We start from the raw sequence: 22,513 nt of genomic DNA on the forward strand, positions 1-22,513 counted from the left end.
CCTTGAGAACCACTGCAGCTTTCTCCTTTGTATTAGAGGGCTTTGCCCTCTAATACAAAGTTGCGTATGCCTAGATCCCAGCTAAAGGCTTTCTGAGGTTACTGTCTCCATCACCAGTAGTGTTAGCAGCTGCTAGCGCTCAGCCCTCCTAAGGTTTCAGCACCAGGGTCAGGGTGACTTATGGGGTAGATGAGGGGCGACCATAGTTGAAGCTGACTTCAGGGCCAACCAAGGCAGAGCAGGTGCTTTTCAAAATGCACCATCTATGAGCTTAATTGCGACCTAGGAAATGGAGTGAGATCATTAAAGTGGGGAGGCCTTGGGGCTTCCGAAAAAGGCAGCGAGGTTGAGAACTCTTCCTCTGGGCTTCTTAGAGTGGGAGCACATATGCCGCTTGGCTCTTCCTGGGGGTACCCAAAGCCACAAGGCAAATAGGTGCATTAGCCACTCAATAGTAAAACATGAGGCATGTTTTTGTGTCCAAATAAATAGGCATGGTAAGGAATTAAAATACAGAATTGACATTTATTTTTAAGTTAAAAAAGGGGTTTGTAAAAGAAAAGTCAGACTTGTGATGTTCTGCTCTGGGCCATATCACCAGACTTCCTCCCTGCCTTGGGTGACCTTGTTGACGGCAGATGTCCCACTCCCAGGAGCTCCCCTGGGGAAAGCAGAGATACTCTTGCATCTGGAGGACACTGTGGGCCCTGCTGGCCAGCTGCGTGTGGTCTAGGCTCCTTTCCTGAGCCTTCTCTCCCCATCTGTAAAAGGGTGACAATATCATCCCTCGGGGATGGGGGCGATGTGGGGGAAGGCCCCTCTGTAAACACGTTGGGACTATATCAAGGTATGGGGTTTTTGTTCTGTGTAGGTGTCTGCCGAGGGGGCAGTGGAACAAAGGGACTTTTGGCAGATTGGAGGAGGGAGCTCCCATGCCCCTGCTGGCTGGGGAGAGGAGCTGGTGGAGATGGTGGACAGAGGCAGCAGGGGCCCCTTTGCTGCTGTTAAAGTATAAACTTCCCCTGACCCCAGCCACTGAACTGGGCAACACCCCTCTCCCCACTATTGCCAGGCTACCCAGGGCAGGGCAGAGGCCAAACCCTCCAGATTCAGGCTCCTTGGAGAAGGCAGCCTCCAGCCTTGGTCTCAGAATCATCACTGAAGTCAGAGAGGAAGATAATAATAGTAATGGCTGCAACAGAGTAGCAGAAACCACATGTTCCATTTTTCAGCACCTAATTGTGTCCAGATTCAGGCGGGGCATTTTTCATATCTCCTCTCTCTCGTTTCTCCTGACAGCCCTGCAGAGGATACTGAAGCTGAGAAGAGTGGGTCGCTGTACTCAAGATTTCCACGCTAGAAAGTGGAGGGCTTCCACCAAGGGCTAAGGGACTTCAAGCCCCGTCCTTCCCACTGCACCGCACTGCCTTGCTATGCCCCTTTTGCACTCAGCCCCACATGGCCAGCTGGATTCTTCTGGTCACAGGAGATGGCGTGGCTGTTGGGCTGTGGGGCAGGAGGGAGGCAGCTCTACCTGGAGCCACCACCCTGCTCCGACTTGCTGTAGGTGTCAGCATTACTCTGTGGGAGCCCGAGCAGCCCTCTGCTTTCTGCTGGGCCCAGCATTACGTCCTCCTGGGCAGACAGTGGATAATTTAGAGGGATCATATGCTAGCTTGGGGTCCTGACCGTGGTCCCCAGGGCAGGAAGAGGAGTGTGCAGAGAACAGCATGTGTGAAAACAATCCCCGGCAAGACTAGCTGGATCTGCTCTTAATTTAGGCAAGCACTGACACCTAGAGCTGGACTTGCTTTCTCCCAGTTCAGGCACATTCTGTCACTGCAGAGATGTCACAGCATCAGATGAGATGGGGGCTGGACATCCACAGGAACTCTGCCTGATGAGTATCTTGGTCCCCAAATACCTGACCAAAGGGACTTGGGCTTAGTGAGGGAGGTAGAGATAACATTACCCCGGAATCCCCTCTAGCTTGGTACTGGTCCCCTACTATTTATAAAAGGGTTTTGCAAACACTGCAAAGTACAGCATTGCTTGGCCAAGCACAGGCAGAGAGAGGCTGGTCCCAGGTGGGCTCTGATGGGGACTTGCTTGTTCTTTCACCAGTCAGCCCGGAGAGGGGAAGGGTGAAACATTCTTCTCCCTAGATGGTCATCCGTTCTATGCAGAAGGTAAACTGGCTCCAGAAAATAACAACTTTATTTGCCATCCAGCCCATGAGGCCTCCCGGAATGGCTTCTGCTTCCTGATTTGCTAAAGTAAGTTGGATCACATGGGGCTGAGAACGGGGCCCACCCAATGAACAAACTCCATTTGAGTCCTGTAGGTGAGTGGCAGTGTCCCCTTGGTGGCTCAGGAGTTAGACCCAGTGACTACTCCCAGCCTGTGGAGAGACGAAGTGGAGAGCTCTTTGGTTACACAATGGGGTGGGATTCCCTACCTGCCTGCAGAGACGTGGTAGTGAGGCTCTGAGTTAGGTGCGAGAAATGCCAGTTCTGATGCTTTTGAGGCTCTCCTCAACTCTCCCCAAGCTGAGAAGGTTCCATCTGTCCGCAGCAGGGCAGTGTGACAGGAAGAGCATGAAGCTCAGAATCATAAGATCTGGGTGTGGTCTTGTGTTTATTAGCTGTGGGTCTTGGGGTAAATTTCATGATCTGGACGGGCAGCCCCTGATGCGTAGGATCTGCTCTGGAAAATGAGCTGAATTCAACAGTTCTGCTCATCCTCCTTGGCTCCTGCCCTGTCGAGAGTTTGGTGGGGGCTGATAAAGGAAGGCCCCCTTCTGCTTTTGTTTTTCCTCGATCTCATGCCATCTGATGCTAAGTTTTCTTACTCTTATCCTGCTTTTCTTGACTTTCCACAGAAGAATTTGCCACTGAGTTTAATAAACTTTGAATACACAGCAGTCAGAAAAGATCCTCTCTTTTTCCCATCTTGAGAGTCCTATTTGCCTGCCGCTGAGGTCAGGGGCAAGCTTCAATAAGCCCAATCAACACCTGCCTCTCAGCTTCCCTGCTTCTGTGTCACGCTGAGAGGCTGGAGGGAAGGATGAGCCTGTTTCCAGGGATGATCACGAGCACCCTGAAATGTCTTATAAAATCAACCAGATAGCAATTTATAGAAAAATTCCCTCCCTTTGAGAAGGGCTTCGGGGACGGATGGCCAAGGGCAACTCCAGGGGCCATGGCGTCTTCTCCCTCACATCTCTCTGGGCTACATTTGCTGGTTTTAATGACACAAAGGATGGGTCCCCTTTTCTCCAGGCCCATGTAGATGTGTAAGGGGCCTGCTGGTCACTTTCTGCCTAGATCACAGCAGCTCTCCACAGCTAATCCAACCTGATTCTTTTTATTGCTAGAGGTGACGTCAGGGGTGGAAAGGTTCAGCTGTGTCCCAAGATCCCCATGGGTGTGTGCACACATGTGTGTATGTGTGTGTGTTTGCGTGTATATATGTAAGTGCGAGAAGAGGGGAGAGGCAACTGCAGCTCTGGCCAGGCAGGAAAACCATCTTTGAGGAACTGATCACCACAAACTGGGGGATCCCATCTCACTTTTGGATCAAATTGCACTTCGGCAGCTCACATAAGAAAAACTGCTTTCATGCCTTGGAGGGGAAAGAAAATGAGGAAAGTCCACTTTTTCTCCCTGTAGGCCTTGTTCTGGCCTGAGAACATGGTTTAAATTATTCCAGTCACAGGCAGGCTATTCAAATAAAATAGAATTTCAAACCACACGGGGCTTGTTGAGACATTCAGGCTGCTCGGGTGTGTGAAAGGCAGGGGGCTGGGGTGGTGTCAGCCGCCACTCTGCCGTGCTCTTTATTACCAGCGGCTGCAATGCCAGACACATCCGCGGGTGTCTCAAAGCCGAGGCGGATTCGAGCAGGTCTGACAGCAAGTGTGCACATGAAAGCCACTGCAAGCCCTCCCTCCCCGGTGGCAACTTTAATTATTTGAACTGGAGCTCAGAAAAATAAAAATAAAAATAAAATCAGAATATATTGTAAGTGGCTCCCCAGTTTCCTGCAGAGAAGAGCTTGTGGCAGAGAGGAGGAACACAAAAAGAAAACCAAAACCACAACGTTCTCTCTTGTTTGTGGCTGGGCGAGGCAGAGGTCTTTAAATATTCATGCCCCATGTGTAACTGTGCAGAGAGATAGGAGGCGGCCGCGGTAGTCAGCAAGAGCAGGCTGCAGGAACCTGGAGGGAGGAGGTGGGAGTGGGGTAGGCTTCTGGAATGCTCTGGAAGTTGGATTGGCACAAAGGCACACTGTGGCTATGCCTCTATCGTGGGGGACCCTTGACCTGGTTTCATATGCTCTCCCACCCGCTTCTCTTCACCCCTGCCTCCATCATTTCTCATCCCTTTTCCGACTCATCTTTCTAAAAGACAAGTGACATCACACTTTCTGGGGCCACAGGCAGGTGAGGAAAACTCTCTGCATGGGCTCAGAATGAATTTCAGTCACAACTGGCAAGCACACCTATGGCCAATAGCTCTGAAGTCTCAGCGTGCCTCCAAATCACTGAGGATGGGGTTTAAAAATGCAGAGCCCTGGGCCCCACACTTAGCGCTGTCATTCAGTAGGTCCAGGGTGGGGCATCTGTTACATTTTCCAGGTGAATGTGACTGGTAAAACATAGAACTACTGGTTAACTCACTTCTCATGTTGCAGGAAATTCTTGAAGATGACACCAGTTCTTCTCTGGGAATCCACTGACGAGGGTGGTGTTTCTTGAGATAGTCTACAATTACTTTAACTTCCCGGAGACCAGAACTGAGCTGGGTTTGGAGAAAGTCCTTCGTGGTAGGCATCAACCCCAGAACTCAGCTGGACCCATCGCCAGTCCCTGTAGGCCTGATGCTCATCAGAGACCTGTCCCCAAAACTCTGTCTAGTGTCCACCTTTCTGCACTTGGGCCCCGTAGGCAACAGAGGCCCCTGTAGGGCTGGTGGGGTTTGAAAGCCCTGGGTGAACCTCACATAGTCTCCCAGAGAAATGCAATATCCATTTTTTTCTGCCACTGGGGTTTAGCCTGCCTGGGAGGAGGAAATCAACTTCCTGCATTCTGCGTTTAGGAGTCACATAAAATAAATGGTAGGGCTTACAAATCTAGAAATGCATATTTCTATTTTGGTTATTTATTTTCCTGATAAAAACATTTCTCCCAACATTGGGAATTCAAAGACCCATCAGCATTAGACAAATGGTCTGAAAACCTGAATGTGAAATCATATGAATGTATATAAATATAAATAATGTGAGTGTGGAATGGACTTATTTCCCTTCCCTTCATTATGCCTGCTGAGCCAAGTTCTGGAAAAGGGCAGGAAATAGCAGAAACAGCCCAGAGCAAATTAGACTGCAGGAAAAATAAAACAGGCCAGTAAAACAAAACACCTGTTTAAGCTATTGATCAACTCAAAGGTTATTAGAGAAATGCTGAAGTATTAGAATAATATCATTTGTACCTTGACATTTCTGTGTCCGAAATTTGGCTCATATTAAACCCAGCAAAGAGTAAATTTAAAGACCAAACGCTCTTAAGGATCCTCCTGTCCTCTCCGGTGGGCCAACCATCTGTCCTCATATATATGTTCTCTTAAAAAGCCTTCCTTTCTAGGTACCTGCTCTCAGACACCTGAGAAATATCAGCAATGACTGTGTAATTCCACCATCTGCATGAGATAGCATGGTTTCTCAAATACAATTTAATATAATGAATCTATTTGTGCTCAGAATTCTTCCAAAAAGGATTTAAGGTGGTTCACAGACATACATAAAATCTAGAAGGATAGCATAGCCTAGAAGAGGGTGAGAAGGAAGTGGTGAACGTCGAGTTATAAAATCAAACCAGGAGTAAGCTGCTACAAATTGCATATCACAAAGTCCCATTTGCTTGCCAAGTGGAGCCTTGGTTTTAATTTAACCACTCCTCGTATTAAAAAATCATTTCTACATCTTTTCCATTCTTGTTTGTTTTCTGTCTGTGAGTTTTTATTTTATGAGAAACTCAAGGGGCTCGAATCTGCCTGCATCCCTCAGCAGGGGCAATCCTGTTGTCTGTCCCTCTGCTGGTCACAGAACCACCTCCCTGGGATTTCTATGAGCCACAGAAGGAGAAGTTAATCTGGTCAGTTTCACAATGTCCACAACTTGACAGGAAACAAATTGCTCAGAGGGTGCATAGCTATTCCTGAAACTGAGCCAGACAGGAATTTCTCCTGTGAGTGTCCAGAACGAGATGACTGGCCAAATCTAAACTACATGCAGGTTTTCTACTACGTGCAAGATGTTGATGCAGGTGCAGTGAGGGAGTACAAAGAAGCACAAGACATGGCCTGCTCTCTCGGAGCTTAGAGTCTGATTTCTGGCTCAAGTTCTCTTCCTCTTCCCCCAGTGTCCTTCTGAATGTTTACACAGGGTGCCAGGCACCCTGTGGGCTAAAGACTGCAGTGCTTACTTTGTGCCTGATGCTCTTCCAAGCCCTTTGGACATTATCTATTTAATCTTCCCTCTTCGGGGTAGGCATTATGTGTGTTCACTTTCCCAGTGAGGAAACTGAAGCCCCAAGAGGTTAATTAACTGCCCAAACAAACTGTACAATCAATCAGTGGTGGAACCTGACCTGGACTCAGAAAGTTGATTCTAGAGTCCATGAGCTTAATCACTGTGCCACGTTGGGGTCTTAAGTACATTTCTTGGCCCCTAAAGAATATGCTGAGGAACACGGCACCAGTCCCTCCACCCACAAACCAATGAGAAAACAGCGTCAGGAACCATTTCAGAGAGTGGCTTTGGAGGTACCTCACTGAATGCCATTGATGTCTTAGTGAAATTTATGTAAACCAAATTTTGAGGATGTATAGTATTTACAATGTATTATAAGAGCTCAATATTTTTAAAAAGGATTCTGTGGAAAGTCTTGTAATCCTTGTCACTCTCTCTTGTTATGCCGCAGAAAATCTCTTCTGGGATTGATTAAATCATGGTTCTACTGCAAATAGTTCAGTGCAGCTGGGGATGGCTGTTTAAGGCATGATTCTCTGTAGACAGGGCTTTACCATGTTGATGGACATCTCTGCCTCAAAGATGGCAGAGATGGCCCTATTCTTCTCTCCCTAGGAGAACGACCAGCCCAGCCAGCTAGGCTACTTTCTTAATCTGGGTTCCGGAAGTGACAAGAGGTGGGAGAAATTAGAGAACTAGAGAAACACTGAGACTTGCCTCACATGGAGAGCTCTTGATTGGTGCGGGAAACGTAGCACTGGTCACTGTAGCACTTTCCGAAGTGGGGGCATCAGTGGTACTGAGCAATAGAGCATGGTCTAGGAGAGAGGAAAAGAATCACAAGCACACCATTAACAGGAACTGGGGGATCAGGGGTGCAGGGTTATTGGACTGTGCACAGTTCTTATCTAGCCTAGGGATATCTTTGAGGAAACAGGTTTTTGGCCTACAATGGAGAAGAAAGCCCACCTGTCAACAATTTCATTCTAAACTGCCCATGAGGTCCCAGCACCATCATCTGGGCTACCACATCCCTGATCTTCCAAGGTCACCAGCTTCAGCCCATGGCCCAGGAATAGCCTGAGGCACACTAGCCTCCCCAGCTCCACCCTCCCCATTTTCAGTCATGTGTGCCCTTCCAGTGGTTTCTATGACCTTCACTCTCTTCTCCCCTGTCTAGAACCCAGGTCGTCCTGTGCCCCTGCCCATGAAGACTCACTTCTTATATTTTCTAAGCATGGCTCTGCCTGAAAATCTGGGAGAACAGGGGCTCCCAACCCCACGTGGTGATGGGAAGAAGCATCTGCAAACTTCCGGGGTCTGCAGAGCATTTTGTAGGTGGTCAGTGCTGTGGCATGAATGCCTTTGTGAGCTCACAACACTTTAGGGGGCCTCAGAACCTCAAGCATTACTTTAGTCTTTCCTTTCTACCTTTCTGCCTTTCTCAGTAAAGGCTGTTTAGTAACATATTCAGGTGGGTCAAGGGCAGAGTAACCGAGAGATCTCAGCAAGGATGAGGGAGATTCAAGGAGCTGGCATTGTGTGACTGGGAACAGAAAAGCCCTCAGGCAGGCAGGTGGGTCACAACTGTTGCCTTCAGATTTCTGAAGGGCTGCCTTGGTGGGAGAAGGGGTAGTTCAGTTCTGTGGGGCTCCAGGGGGCAAAAGTCATAATAAATGAGTAGAAGTCACGGAGAGGTGGAGCTTGCCTCTAGGTAAGGAAAGCTAATCTGTGATTGAGAACAATAGCATGGGCTGCTCTTGGAGGCAGTGGGAGCCCTGTCATTGGAGGTATTCCACAGGGCTGGATGTTTGTTTGCTATGGGTGCTGTAATGGAAATTATCAAACTGGGAACAGAGACATTAAGGGCACATCCAGCTTGGAGCTCCATTTCTCTCCTGTGCGTCTTTTACAGACAGAACGCTAAGAATAATGCTGCTGCATGGTGAGGACTGAGCCAACTCTTACTTTGTTCAACAAATAAGCATTGGAGGGTCTCTAGTTCCACAGAAAGAAGGCAAATGAAGAGGACAGAAGAAGGAGAGAGACATTCCCACCCCATCAGCCCCTATGCTGCAGAGTTGGGCACCAGGGCCTGCCCGGGCCCCATCACTAGGGACAGCCCCCAAAGCTGGCTAGCCTGGCCTCTCCAGCAGCCTAACGTTGGGAGCTATGCTGGCCTTGTAGACCCTCTGTGATCCCACACCTTGCCCAGCCTGGTGTCTCTGAGTCTAGAGTCAGCTTACCCAGGAGGAGCTGGCTATCTCTTGGCTGTGTGGAGGCCCTTTGCTCTCTGCCAGACATGCAGGGTTTGTGGGGAGGATGGGCCCCAGAGATGGGAGGACAGGCATTACTAGCTTAAATCAGGGGTGAGGTGGGGGGATGGTTGTAGAGGCTGTGCTGCAGGGAATGGACCATGGACCAGGTGTAGGGTGAGGTTCCCTGGGCACAACCCCGGGGCAAATGACACAAGGCCTCGCTGTGCCTCAGTCTCCCCAGTCATAAAGAGGGCTATGGCTTTCCCTACCTCTCAATGAATTATGTGGCTGACACATAGGAGGCCCTCAACATACACTTGTTGATGGAAAGGATTATTATCATTGTTGCTATTATTTTTTTGTTAGTTCCTCCTCATGGTTCTCATTTTAAGTAACCAAAGGTGACATCTATCTTGGCCAGATTTAATCATTCGAAAGCCCAAGGTATGAAGAGGGAATTGTGTGTGAGCGCTCTACGCAAGCTTTGGTCAGACACCCGAGCTTGCCCTACAGGTGGGGTGAAGCCCAGTCCTGAGTCTCCCATCTGTCTATGTGGGCATGAAGATGGGTGCCAGGGAGAAGGCAGGAGAGAGGTAGTACCTTGGTGGTCCTGGAACCGGGCATCCTTTAGAGTCCTGACCTGCCACTGAGGAGTGTGAGGTGAGAGTGTGCCTTGGGTCCAGCCACAGAAGCCATCTTCGAAGTTGCAGTAAAAACCCACAGGGAGTTTCCCTATGGAGAGAGCAGAGAGGCACAGTCATTTCCAGGACCACTAAAGGCAAAATATGCCAACACCAAGTCGAATTAGCCAGGCATGACCAAATTATCTTCATTAGTAATATAGCTCCCCAGCCAGAACGCTGGATGACTAATGACACTGAGAAACCCCCAAGCCCTAACTGATGCCTGTGCTGGTTTACAGTTTTCTTATCTTCAGAAAGCAAAATAGGAAAAATAACTCCTCAGCATGGGTATCCGTAGTCCAGTTGCATATCTGACAAAGCAGAGGCTCAGAAATGTGAAGCAACTTGACCAAGGTCACACAGCTAGCAGGTAACCCAGTTAGGACTTGAACCCAGGTCTTCTGCTTCTACATTCTGCACTCTTTATACTGATCCACCATGAGTGTGACCCCAGGAGGAGCCACTGTGTAGCTCACTACATTTCTAACGGTTGACACAATGTCCAGAGTGTGGTGGTGGTTGTGGTAGTGTTGGCTGGGGGTTTGTGTGGGTCCATCAAATTACCTGTCTGCAGAGACACATATTGCTCAAAACTTTCCATTTGCTTTCCTTTATCTCCCAACCTTCCCTTGCAGTTAAGTGAAGACATCTCATGTGCTCTGGCCAATGAAACGTGAGTGGAAGTGATGTGTCTTCTCTGAATTAAGGCTGCGAAAAGCCCTTGTGTAAATCTCTGGTCTGTCTGTTCCTTTGCTGAAACAACCAATGAGAGTTCTTGTTCCTAAGGGTGACACTATATTGATGGAAGAGCCTCTGCCAGCCTGGGTCCCTGAGTGATCCTGTGGAGCAGAGGCCCCTCCCACTCCCACTCTTATTGGATGGGTACTATAAATGTTATCCCAAGCCACTGAAATATGGGGTTTATTACTGCAGCATAATCTAGCCTATCCTGCCTGATCAAACAATCCCTGTCATTGGGGCCTCTTTATATCATCTGTGGGCTCAGCACAAAGGGCACGTCATCTTTTTCTCTACATCAGACTGATCTCAGGTCCCACTGAAGAGGCCACAGTCAGCTTTCTAGACTGTGTATTTCCCAACTGCCCACAGAAGGAAGAGGAAAGGATAAGAAGGTGAGAGAGAGAGCTCACTTTCTCCAGCTCACTCTGAGCATGGCTCCAGGAAAGGCGCTCAGCCCTGAGGAGCTAGTGGGCTATTCCAGGCAATTCTGATGGCCCCCAACACCTCCCAGCCTAGCTGTGGAGAAGCCTGTGTCTCCACGTGGGAGGAAAGAAGCTCTCTAGCTGAGACCCACAGCACTGCATGTCCTTCCTCTGTCTCAGCCTTCTTGGCAGCAGCAGGCTGACAAAGAAGGCCCTAACGCTTCCTGGCTGTGACAGCACCTTAGTGAATTATTACTCATTTCCCCCCGATTCTCTGTGCATTTCACACAGAGGCAGAATTATAAATTAAAGCAGGCTGTCACTGACTTTGAGCATCTCTTCCCGTTTATACCCCCCTGAAGGAATCATTTCCCCCCAAGCCCCACATGTTTCTCTGATTAAAAATCCCAAAGCTAAGAAGAACTTTCTGTTTTATTTTTTATTCCCCCCGCAAGGGATCCCACATCTACTTCTTTTGCAGAAACCAACTGGTGGAAGTGACCTTCTCATGGAGTGTCCTTCACAAGTGAGTTTTAAAAACCAAGGCCCGACAGGGCCCTGTGGCTCACACCTGTAATCCCAGCACTTTGGGAGGCTGAGGCGGGTGGATAACCTGAGGTCAGGAGTTTGAGAACAGCCTGGCCAACATGGGGAAACCCTGTCTTGACTAAAAATACAGAAATTAGCCGGGCATGGTCGTGGGCGCCTGTAATCCCAGCTACTTAGGAGGCTGAGGCAGGAGAATCACTTGAACCCAGGAGGTGGAGGTTGCAGTGAGCCGAGATTGCACCACTGCACTCCAGCCTGGGGGACAAGAGCAAAACTCCATCTAAAACAAACAAAAAAATAAGCAAAAACAAACAAACAAACAAAATACCCCAAGGCCCACAATGGAAGATTCCAGTGGGCGAAGGATTCCTGGAGGAAGGAGGAAGCCGGCCTGAGGTGGGAGACGCACAGTACATCACTCCCTCCTTACCCTTTTAGGAGGCAGAGGGAGAGAACTGAGCCTGGATCATGGGTATTGGTACCACAACAGCACTGGAATCTGGACATATGGGCTCTAGTTCTAGCCTCACCACTTTCTGCTTTGTGACCTTACGTAAGTCACTTCTTCCTTAGAGCCTCAGGTTCCTTATCTGTAAAATGGGGCAATATTAGTGTCTATTTTACTGAGCTGGTTTGAGGATAAAGTAGGGGAGACACTGTGGAAACACTTTGTAAACAGCTAGAGAGGTGCAAATGTAAAGTGGTGGTAGTGTTATTAATTGCCATTCATACCTAACTTGGAGCTAGCTCATCAAAGTATGGCTGAAACTGACAGCAGGTCCCTGGCTGGCTCTCTGGAAATGCCTGTTGGAGGCTGCATATGTGATAGCTCTGCCTATGCCTTTGGGCTGGACAGGATTGAAGAAAGTTATCAGCATTCTCTGTCTCTGGAATCCCATTCTTGTTTCAGCTTCGCATAGAATCCAGGGTGAGCTGGTCGTGGAAACCCCTTTTCTTTCTGGCTGATTCAATAAAGGGAGAGGAGCCAGGCAAAAGAGCAAGACAGGCCAGTGGACAATTGATGTGGCCATTAAAACCCCTAAGGGAGGAAGGAGAGCCCAGGATTTCCATGATTGTAAACTCATCAGGGCAGTGTACTCAGACAGAAGCCACTCCTGAGGAAGCTGGTGGGGTTAAGGTTAAGAGTCAGAACAAAGACCCCTGTGGATTAGGCTGCAACTGGGAAATCACTACTAAGGGCAATTGCTGAGCAAAAGGTTGGCCCACAGGGTTGGCTCTAATGGTATCAACTCATCCTCTAATCATCCTTTTCTCTTCCCATCCGCCCCAAGCTCCTACTCAGTCAGCACACTGGAGGACTTCAAAACTTATCTGCTGAACAAAATGGGAGTGGGCTCAATCCTCTAACTCTCTCTGCCACTCAAAATGTGGTCCAGGGACCAGCTGCAGCCTCATCACCTATGAATCTGTAAAATGCGTGGAATCTCAGGCCTTGCCCCAACCCACTGAATCAGAATCTGCATTTTTAAGAGGCTCCCTTAGTGACTCCTGTGCACCTCAAATTTGGAGAAGCACTGTTCTAACCAACCCCTTTCTTGGGCTGTAGCCAGTTATTTCATTGGCTGCATGGCCAAATAGCGCTGTGGGTAGGTCAATCAATCCCGCAACATTTGGCAATTATGACACCTGATTCCACTCTAAGAGAGACAAATTGGTAGAGTCATGGAGCTGTGACCTCAGCAGCAGCTGTGGGAGCTGCCAAGTATAAACTCCAGGCCAAATGACACTACTTCTTTTCCTTCCTGCGTGACAACTCTGTTAACATTTTTGATAAATATGTGCTATACATTTTCTTGAAAATATACAGTCATGGGAAAAAATGCTAGAAGAAATACATCAAAATATTATAGTTATCTCTGAATGTTTGAGAGGGAGGATTATGGACGATAGTTATTTTCTCTTGTATACATTTCTAGATTTTCTGCATTTTACAACCAGTATGTTTTGTCTTACAATAAAGAAATACACTTTGAAAACACTGTTTTTGCCTGGCAGGAAGAGTATCCCCAGCACATGAGATTATCGAGTCCATGGGGAAAAAGTGATCTGTCTGCAATACTCAGTGAATCACTGACCCATCCAGGGAATGAAGTGGGGACACCTGGCCCCTTTCTGGGGCGCCACATGCCATCAAGGCCATTGGCCAGAACACACAGAGAGTCACGAAGACCCCCTTCAGTGCATTACAGCATCTGGGATCTCTCACTTGGATTTGGCCATGTTTAATTAGAAATGCAGGATTGGCTGTGTTGGAGAGAGGACCAAGAGTAGTGTGTTGGGTTGTGAGTTTGGAAGAGAGAGTACAATGGACAGATGAGTATCATGATTGGCTAGAAAAGGGCAAGGGAATGTCCCCTCCATCTCAGGCCCTCCACTCATCTTGGACAACTCTTAGAATTTTTAAGGGCTCCAGAGAGATCCAGTTCCATTGCCCAGATTGAGTCTGGTCATCTGTTTGCAGCCCCAGCCTGTGCAGGAGACTCCCTCTGGGAAGGTGTGGTGAGTTGAGGCTGGCCCTTTGGTAGGGGGTGTTGATTAAATGTAACCTACTTTCCCCCTCCAAATTCCAACCATGGCAGGGTTTGGTCAACTACCCTGGCCCAAGATGAAAGACCCTCAGGAAGGTTCTTTAGAGGACCTGGCCATCCCTAACAGAGCTGCAGTGTGAACACCTGCTCAGAGGAAACATTTTAACAGGTTCCAGACCACCTGGGTAAGAGCTGGTGTAGTCAAGAATATTTTCCTATGATATTGGTGTTGATTCTGGAAACCATCCCCATGAAGACAACAATAACATGAATAATACTGGCTAACATTTACCGAGCACTTACTTTGTGCCAGGAGCTGCTCCAAACACTTCCTACTTGTTTCTCAGACAACAGAGTGTCAGTGGGCATCACGTTACAGATGAGGAACCCGAGACCCAGAGGGGGAGGCCCATGGTCTGAACCCTTCTACCCCCAGAGAAAGGCGGTAGCAGAGCCCTGGACCTCCCTGTCTCTTCCTGGCCCCTTCATCCTGGGTGTGTCTGTGGCTAGGTTCAGTGCTTAGCATAGCTAAGTGCTGGAAGCTCGTGAAACAGAGTTTACCCTGCATGGTTCAGAATGTGGCTCTGAAGTCAGACTGAGCCTGAATCACTGCTCAGCTGGCTATCAGTTTGATCATGGACAACCACCTCTGCGAGCTTCAGCTTCCTTGTCTCTAACAAAGGTGGGTACAATAGCATCACACAGGAGGCTGTGAGGATGAAGCAAGTTCATACCTGAAAAGTACTGAGAACAGCTCCTGACTCATAGAGTAAAGCCTCAACAGGTAAGCTGGTGGTGTTGCTGTTGTTATCTTCATGGGAATGGTTTTCAGAGTCAACATTAGTGTGATGAGGAACACAGCAAAAATGCCAGAGACGATAAGGCACAAAAATAAGAAAAAGGATATTTTCTAAAATTTCTGCCAAGATCTGAGTGGGAATAACTCTCCTGAGTTGAACTTCCCTCCCAGCAGCTGCTTTCTGTAGCCAAGAACACAGTGGGGGTGTTCTCCAGGGTGGAGGGGTTACTCTGACAGCTTGTCAGAGCCGCTTTTCAAATGTGGCTGAAAAAGCCTCTGGGCCCCAGGTTCTTGCCCTCAGTGCCTGAAGCAGACTGCCCTGAAGCTTGGAGCTGGCCAGGAGACCAATAATGGTAAGCTTTGGAGTGGTGGGAAACGCCCTGAGCCCTTAGTAATGGGCTGGATCCTGAAGACTCAGGGCTCTAATCTGTCCCTGACATGCTGTGTGACCCTGAACAAGTCCATTGCCTTATCCGTGCCTTCATTTTCCCAATTGTCAATCAGGGCATGGCCTGCCTGACCTGTGTCCCAGCTGGGAGGTGGCTATCAAAAAACTTGAAAAAGGTAATCATGCAATCACACAGTTCAGAGGCACTGCTGGAAACATTGCAGACACAAATAAATAGACACACACAGGTGCCTGAACAGGGCATTGTGGGCAGGGCTGGCTTCACTTTGGGCCATATGTGTAGTGAGAACTCTATGAGAAAGGCCAGGAGCGGAACAGAACAGGGCAAGCAAAGCCCTTGCCTGTAACTCTTTGCTGAGTTTTATCTAAAAACATACAACTATTCCATTATAATTGGAAAACTTCACTTGAAAGTTTTGTATAAAAATGAAGTTTTAAAAATGGGAAAATGGATGTCTTGATTGCTTAATTTAAATTAGAATAAATGAAACCTTCTCCACCCCCACAAAGGGTCCAGATGACTAGGGACACACGGCCCTATTTTATAAGGTATTTTGGAAACTTTCTTGCAGGCCAGTGGGGTCTGCATATCTGCGAGGTGAGGCATTTGCTCCGGTTCTGGGCCCCACCCCAGGCACCATTCTGCCTCATCCTTCCCCAGTCCTGTCTCGATTTCACTCTCCGTCCCCGTGTGGAGCTTTCAGTGCTTTGAGGGAAGATGCCAAGTTATTCATCTCTGCTTCGGGATCTGGCACGTTTTCCAGCTCCCTGTAGGTATTCTGCAAGTGTTGGTTGTTTCCTGGCAAAAACATCAAGGGCTCTGGAGTGATTACTTCTGGAGAGGCAGCTGCGGGGAGCACCCTGTTCAATGCAGGAGCACCAGTTGGGAGTCTGCTCCGCCCCGACTGCCAGTGGGGCCTCGGCAGTTTGTTTTCCCCTATGGAGTCCAAGTTTCCCAACTCATTCTTTCCTCTCATCAACAAAGAGTCAGTGAGCACCAACGCTGTGCCAGGAATCATGAGAGGTATTGCTACAGCAAAGACGACCAGACTCAAACCAGCCACAGAGAGGAAGAGAGACACGGAAATCACCTCCATAACACATAATGGATGCATGCCCACTAGGATGGCTAAAACTAAAAAGACAGATAATATGACATGTTGGCAAAGATATGGAGAAAGTAGGCCCCTCGTAGGCTGCTAAATGCCCAGAATAGGCAAATCTATAGAAATAAAGATTGGTGGTTGGTTCAGGCCAATGGCAGGGGGGTTGGAGCAAAATGGGGAGAGATACTATGGGTTTCTTTTTGGGGTGATAAAAATGTTCTAAAATAAAATTGTGATGATGGTTGAACAACCCTGTGACTACATGGAAAACAGGGAATTGTACACTTGAAGTGGGTGAATTGTATATGAATTGTATCTCAAAGCTATTCATGAAAAGTAATGGCAGTGATGATGTTTGGATGGATCTACTGGATTGTGGGGGAAGGGTTCAGAGGGAGAAGAACCAATGGTACTTGTGGGGGACGGTCAGGGAGGCTTTCTGAAAGAATCGACTCAGGGTGAGTCTTGAAGTAGATGTGACTCGAGAAAGGAAAGGGGAGACCATGTGAGCAAAGCCATGGAGGCATGAAGGATCTGGAAGGTGGTTCCATATGGCCGGAGCTGGGGTGCATGGAGGAGGGAGAGGATGAGGGCAGGTGGGGAATGAGGCTTGGAAGGGGAGGGAAGTCTGGGCATGGAGGACTTCCAATGTCACATTAGAGCTGGGCTTTATCCTGCACGTTTTCTCTGTGCCTTAAGGATGCTGACAGCATAACTTACAAGATTTTGTTTGGTTCTTGACTTACATGACTATGGACCAGGTTATTTCTAGACCACAAATCTTAGCTCTGCCTCTTGAAGACTGTGTGGCTTTGTCATGAGAGGAGTCACAAGTGTCATTGGATATCGGGAAGGCTGTCCATGCTCTCATGCCGGGGGTAATGGGGACAATAGGGGGTTATGAGCATGGTCTGGGCTGGGGCAGGGTGGGGTAACCCCATCTACTCACGGCATATCTGGCTCTCGTCTTCTCCCTGGGCGCAGTCCTGGTGGAAGTCACAGGCCTGCCCAAGCTGGAGGACTGTCCCATTCCAACAAGTGAAGGAGCTCTGCAGGGCCATCTTGGAGCCTGGAGATGTTCCTGGAGAGCACACAGACACACAACCATGGTGAGTTTGCATGGTCCCAGGCACCAGCTGGCCTGATGGGTTGGTCCCGTGGGCAGGCTGTAGGGACAGCATTATCCCGCCCTGCCATTCACATCCCAAGGCCTGACTGAGCCATCTGCATCTCCATCTGGCCACACCCAGGGCAAACACCAGCAGGTGAGAGGGGTCAAAACCCCTTATGCTCATCCATGGCCTGCTGGGGTATCTTACTTTCTACGATGGTGAGTAGCAGAGTGGTCCATGTTCCCTCCACGACATTCCCCCTCGGGGGTCCTCAAACCTATGACTTTAGTGTGCCAAGTGGATGGCCTCCAGGTGGAGTCTCACCTGTACAGACAGCTCCACCCTCAAGGTCAAATTTGGGGTACCAAGAGGTGGATCTGGTCTAGTGCATGTCCCCCATGTTCTTGACCCCAGGTTCGACCACTGGAGTGACATTGAGAAGATTCTAGAAAGATGCAGCACTTTCTGTTCTGGAATGCAAAGAATACCATCATGCAAGCCTGGGCCTCAGATCTGGACTTGGCTTCTCCTGCCTTGCTGTGTGAAGCTGACCATGTCCCTTCTCTGTGTGGTCCCTGTCCCCTCCTCTATCAAAGGCGGGATTTCTATTAGATTGTGAAGGTTTGCTCTAGTCTGAAATTGTTAGATAATTAATTTTATCCAGAGGGGGAAGGGACGGGGGTAGTTTATAATGAGCGTACACAGTTATTAGTTTCTGGATTAAGAACAATACATTTTGATAATGAATTAACCTGTGACCACTCACATCTTTGCAGGCCCCAGAGATTCAGACCACAGGAAGGAGAAGGCTGGCCTGGCTTAGCCTCCCTGACCAAATGGAGGGCTTTGCCTGGGAACCACCTCACAAGAGCCTGGCTGGTGCCTCCTGCTACTCAGCTCTTGGCTGGTGTCAGATGGGGAGCCTCTGGCCCCTGTGGAGATGAGCAGGTAGGGCTCACCTGGGTCAACACCCCACGTGTGCCTGCTTTACCCTCTGCCTTGTTTTCTAGCTCTATTCCAGTCATAGCTGGTGCTAAACCCATCTCAGTGCTCGGGGCAGTGGGGGGAAGATGAACTAGGACCCCACTTGGCTAAGTCCCCCAGCCTCTCTGAGCCTCACATGGGGGTGCGGCCTTTCCAACTCTGGCTGCAAATCGAACTCAACTGATTCTGATGCAGTACTCTCCAGGTTAGGTGATCTTTAATATCTAAAATTCCATGATTTCCTGGTTCAAAGGACTCTTCCCAATAGCACTGAAACTAACATGAAGCCCGACTTGTTTACTTCTGGAATTCCTCCACCTACTTTAGCACATCCGGCCCTGTGAGGAAGGTAGACAGGTCTTTTTTTTTTTTTCTTTTTTTGAGACGGAGTCTCACTCTGTTGCCCAGGCTGGAGTACAGTGGCCGGATCTCAGCTCACTGCAAGCTCTGCTTCCTGGGTTTACGCCATCCTCCTGCCTCAGCCTCCCGAGTAGCTGGGATTACAGGCGCCCGCCACCTTGCCTGGCTAGTTTTTTGTATTTTTTAGTAGAGACGGGGTTTCACCGTGTTAGCCAGGATGGTCTCGATCTCCTGACCTCGTGATCCGCCTGTCTCAGCCTCCCAAAGTGCTGGGATTACAGGTTTGAGCCACTGCACCCGGCTGACAGGTCTTGATGTCTATTTCCTAAGCGGGAGAACTGAGGTCAGAGAGGTTCAGTGGCTTATCTCAGGTCACACCGCTGGTATGTGGGATTCACACCCAGCCTCTCTGACTGTAAAGGCGCCCTCTCCATCTCATGGAAGGAGATGCTGGAGGTGGCCTTGTGCCCTCCTTTCTAGAGTAGTCCAGATAAGGCAAAGTTTGTCAGATGACAGCAGATGGGCACCCAGTGTTGTCCACCCTGCCTCCTGCAGGGCATTCTCTGCAAATAGTGGTCATGGGAAAACAGGTCCCACTTCCTTCCAGGGAATCACATCTGTGCCCTTTCACCGGCTCTTCAAGGTCCCTGTGATCTGGGCCTAAATTGCCTTTGCCTTTCCTTCTGCCTCTCCTCATGGACTCTGTGCTGCAGAATCCCAGAGGGAGATGAACATGGTCATGTGATGGTCATGTGATGATGCACCCCATACTCTGCTGATTGAAATCCTCCTGTCCGTCCAGGTCCAGCTCACAGACACTGCCTGTGACAATCCTCACACCTTCCTCCCTACCTCCATTTGGGGAGCTGCTAGTTCCATGCAACCTGCCTCCAGAACGCTTGTGCACGATCCCATCATCTCCATCAAGTTGTTTGAGCATGGCATTCCCTCAGCCTTAGCCAGTGCCTGGCCCCCAGGAGGGTTCATGAATCATCTGAACGTCAGGTTACCTATCTTTAGTGGGTTGAATAGCAGACCCCCAAATAGCCACATCCGAATCCCCGGGGCCTGTGAAAATGTTACCTATGTGGTAAAAGAGGCTTTGTTGGTGTGATTAAGAATCTTTAGCTGGAGACATTAACCTGGAATATCCTGGGTTGGGGAGTGTAGGCAACGTGATGACCAGACAAGAGAGTCAAAGTAAGAAGTAGGGACTGTGAGGGTAGAAGCAAGCATTTGGAGTAGTGGGAGGAAGGGGTCACAAGCCAAAGGGTGCCGGCAGCCTCTGGAAGGTGGAAAAGTCAAGGAAATGATTCTCTTAGAGCCTCCAGGAGGAACCCGGCCTGCCTGACGACATGACTTTAGTTCAGTGAAACTAACTTCATACTTCTGCCCTCCAGAACTGTAAAAGAACAAATTCATGTTGCTTTATTATGTTCATGGTAGTTTTTACAGCAGCAAGAGAGAAAGAACACTCCATCGAGACCTGACTCCCGCTGAAATCCCGGACAGCCGAGGCTCCCATCATCGGGAGCCCAGAGTAGCTTTAGATCCACTGCTCAGTGCTCTAACTTGTTTTCGTGACTAGATCTTTGCGGTTCCCTGGACTATTCACCTCTACCTTTTTCTTACTCACACAGAAGGAAAAACACCACCCCATTTGTCCCTTGGCCTCAAGATAGCCTAAGCAAGATTTCCCCACATAACTTATGGGTTCTAAGTGCAGGAAAATGCACAACAAAAAATTACCCTTGAACAATTCAGGTTTGGACCCACTTACACATGGATCTTTCTCAAACCAACATGAATGGAAAATACAGTATTTTTGTGCTTGGCAGGGCTGACTGAGCCTGTGCAGATGTGGGGGTCCTGGAACCACTTCCCGACTGTATGGAGGCCATATTCTCAGACAAACACGCAGGATCAAAGTACAGAGGGAATGGCAGAATGAGACGCAATGCTCATTTTAGGATGTAAAATGTCAAATTCATTTTGCAGCTTTAATTCTGTGCATCAATTCTTCACCTGCCACTCATGTCCTCTTGGAAACTGGAAGGTAAAATGCTTTCTGCACACACTGGTGCTGGTCCCGTGGAAGGTGTGGTCTCCCTGAAACAGTGGGAGGAGATCCCCTTGCCTGGGGAGCTGATGGGGCTGTGTCCCAGGAGTCAAGAGCACCCCAGAAGCAGCACCTGCTTGCTCACTAAACTTGTAACAACCAGGCCAGGGCAGTTCTGTTCTTTCTACTTAGTAGGAGAAAATGGGGAAGCCCAGTGCCTGTTCCTTCTGCCCCTCTTTCAAGGCCCAGGTATTTAGGATCACAAGAAAAGTTCTCACATTTGCTTGGTGATTTTGTTTCCAAATCACTTTTTCTTATGCCTTATCACAGGAGACCATTAAATATAGTTAAGACCTTATTACCCTCACTCCCAGCCCTGCCACAGAAAACATAAGCGAACTTAAAAATCGGCCGGGCGCGGTGGCTCACACCTGTAATCCCAGCACTTTGGGAGGCCGACGTGGGCAGATTACGAGATCTGGTGATCAAGACCATCCTGGCTAACATGGTGAAACCCCATCTCTCTACTAAAAATACAAAATATTAGCCAGATGTGGTGGCGGGCGCCTGTAGTCCCAGCTACTTGGGAGGCTGAGGCAAGAGAACTGCTTGAACCTGGGAGGTGGAGGTTGCAGATCACGCCATTGCATTCCAGCCTAGGAGACAGAGTGAGACTCCATCTCAAAAAAAAAAGAAAAAGAAAAAGAAAAAAAATATCTGTGAGGTCTCTCTCAACCTCTTGGACAAATCTAGACTGTTTCATCCACACCTATGTCCCAGTGTGCGTAAGTGTTTCACACACCGATCACCTGTCATTCCTCAAAGAGGTCTTACAGCTTCTTTTACTTTCCTTCATTCTAAAACAGAATCCAATTGTCTAAAGTTCAAAAGCAGGGTCAAAAGAAACACAGAAAATGCCCAGAATCCCACCACCCTGAGGCCACCATTTTTAACATCTTGGTAGATTTCTCTTTGGTTTAGTTTCTTCTGTCCATGCTTTATAAGTATGTATAGTTGTGTCATATATATAGGCCTTAAAATAATTTAGGTTGTATCACAAGCTTTTCCAGAGGCTTTAACATTTTCCCATAAAAATCCTTTTTAATGGCTACAATATTGTGTGATATGTCCCATCATTTATTTAAACATTATTCAATGATTGGGCTGCTAGTCTGTTTATAATAACACTTTGAAGAAAATCTTTGAGCATAAACCTTTGCCTGCACTGCAGATTATTTTCATAGGATAGATTCCCAGAAGTGGAATTACTGAATCAAAAGGTATAAACATTTTAAAGGCTCTTAACACAGATTGCCAAATTGCTTTCTAGAAGTTAATCCAATTTACACTCTCCACCAGCTGTTTTCATACATGTACGTCCCTCATACTACATCATGGCCAACCCTGAGTAGTACCAGAACTTTTATTTTTAACTAAAGGTATCCCCCTGCTGTTTTATTTTGGATTTCTCTGATAGCCGGTGAAGTTGGATTTTATTTTTATTTATTTATTTATTTGTTTTTTTCGAGGCAGATTCTTACTCTGTGGCCTAGGCTGGAGTGCCGTGACACAATCTCAGCTCACTATAACCTCTGCCTCCTGGGTTGAAGTGATTCTCCTGCCTCAGCCTCCTGAGTAGCTGGGATTACAGATGCCTACCACCATGGCTGGCTAATTTTTGTATTTTTAGTAGAGATGAGGTTTCACCATGTTGGCCAGGCTGGTCTTGAACTCCTGGCCTCAAGTGATCCGCCCACCTTTGCCTCCCAAATTGCTGGGATTACAGGCATGAGCCATCGTGCCCAGCCTCGAGGTTGAATTTTTTCTCACATTACTAGCTTTTTTTTTTTCTTTTCAAATTTTTTAGGGAATTGCCAATGTATTGATTAGGTTCTTCCTGTTTTCATTCTGAGTTGTATGAGGTCATTAATAAGGATGTGAAACTATTTAT

At 48.3% G+C, this 22,513-nt stretch overlaps 1 protein-coding gene and 1 long non-coding RNA gene across 5 annotated transcripts in view; one reads left to right on the forward strand and one right to left on the reverse strand.

Annotated features, from left to right (window-relative positions):
• The window catches only part of ALK (ALK receptor tyrosine kinase), a 749,759-nt gene that overhangs the window by 132,997 nt on the left and 594,249 nt on the right, over positions 1 to 22,513 (reverse strand). The window contains exons 6-8 of the mRNA XM_017947405.3: positions 16,997 to 17,128; positions 9,390 to 9,521; positions 7,249 to 7,349 (exon numbers count right to left, since the gene is read on the reverse strand). Coding sequence (XP_017802894.3) covers positions 7,249 to 7,349; positions 9,390 to 9,521; positions 16,997 to 17,128 — 365 coding nt within the window. The remainder of the gene's footprint in view (positions 1 to 7,248; positions 7,350 to 9,389; positions 9,522 to 16,996; positions 17,129 to 22,513) is intronic.
• Positions 8,001 to 17,779, forward strand: LOC103876823. 4 transcript variants are annotated; one of them, XR_004178386.1, is made up of 7 exons: positions 8,001 to 8,107; positions 8,447 to 8,476; positions 10,108 to 10,145; positions 11,091 to 11,161; positions 11,623 to 11,737; positions 17,032 to 17,156; positions 17,574 to 17,779. It is a non-coding gene; the product is annotated as an uncharacterized LOC103876823 (long non-coding RNA). The 4 variants fall into 4 exon arrangements; XR_004178385.1 differs by having other exon boundaries at positions 11,117 to 11,161; XR_636219.4 differs by lacking the exon at positions 8,447 to 8,476.

Source organism: Papio anubis, chromosome 14 (assembly GCF_008728515.1).
Source record: "Papio anubis isolate 15944 chromosome 14, Panubis1.0, whole genome shotgun sequence".
NCBI lineage: Eukaryota > Metazoa > Chordata > Mammalia > Primates > Cercopithecidae > Papio > Papio anubis.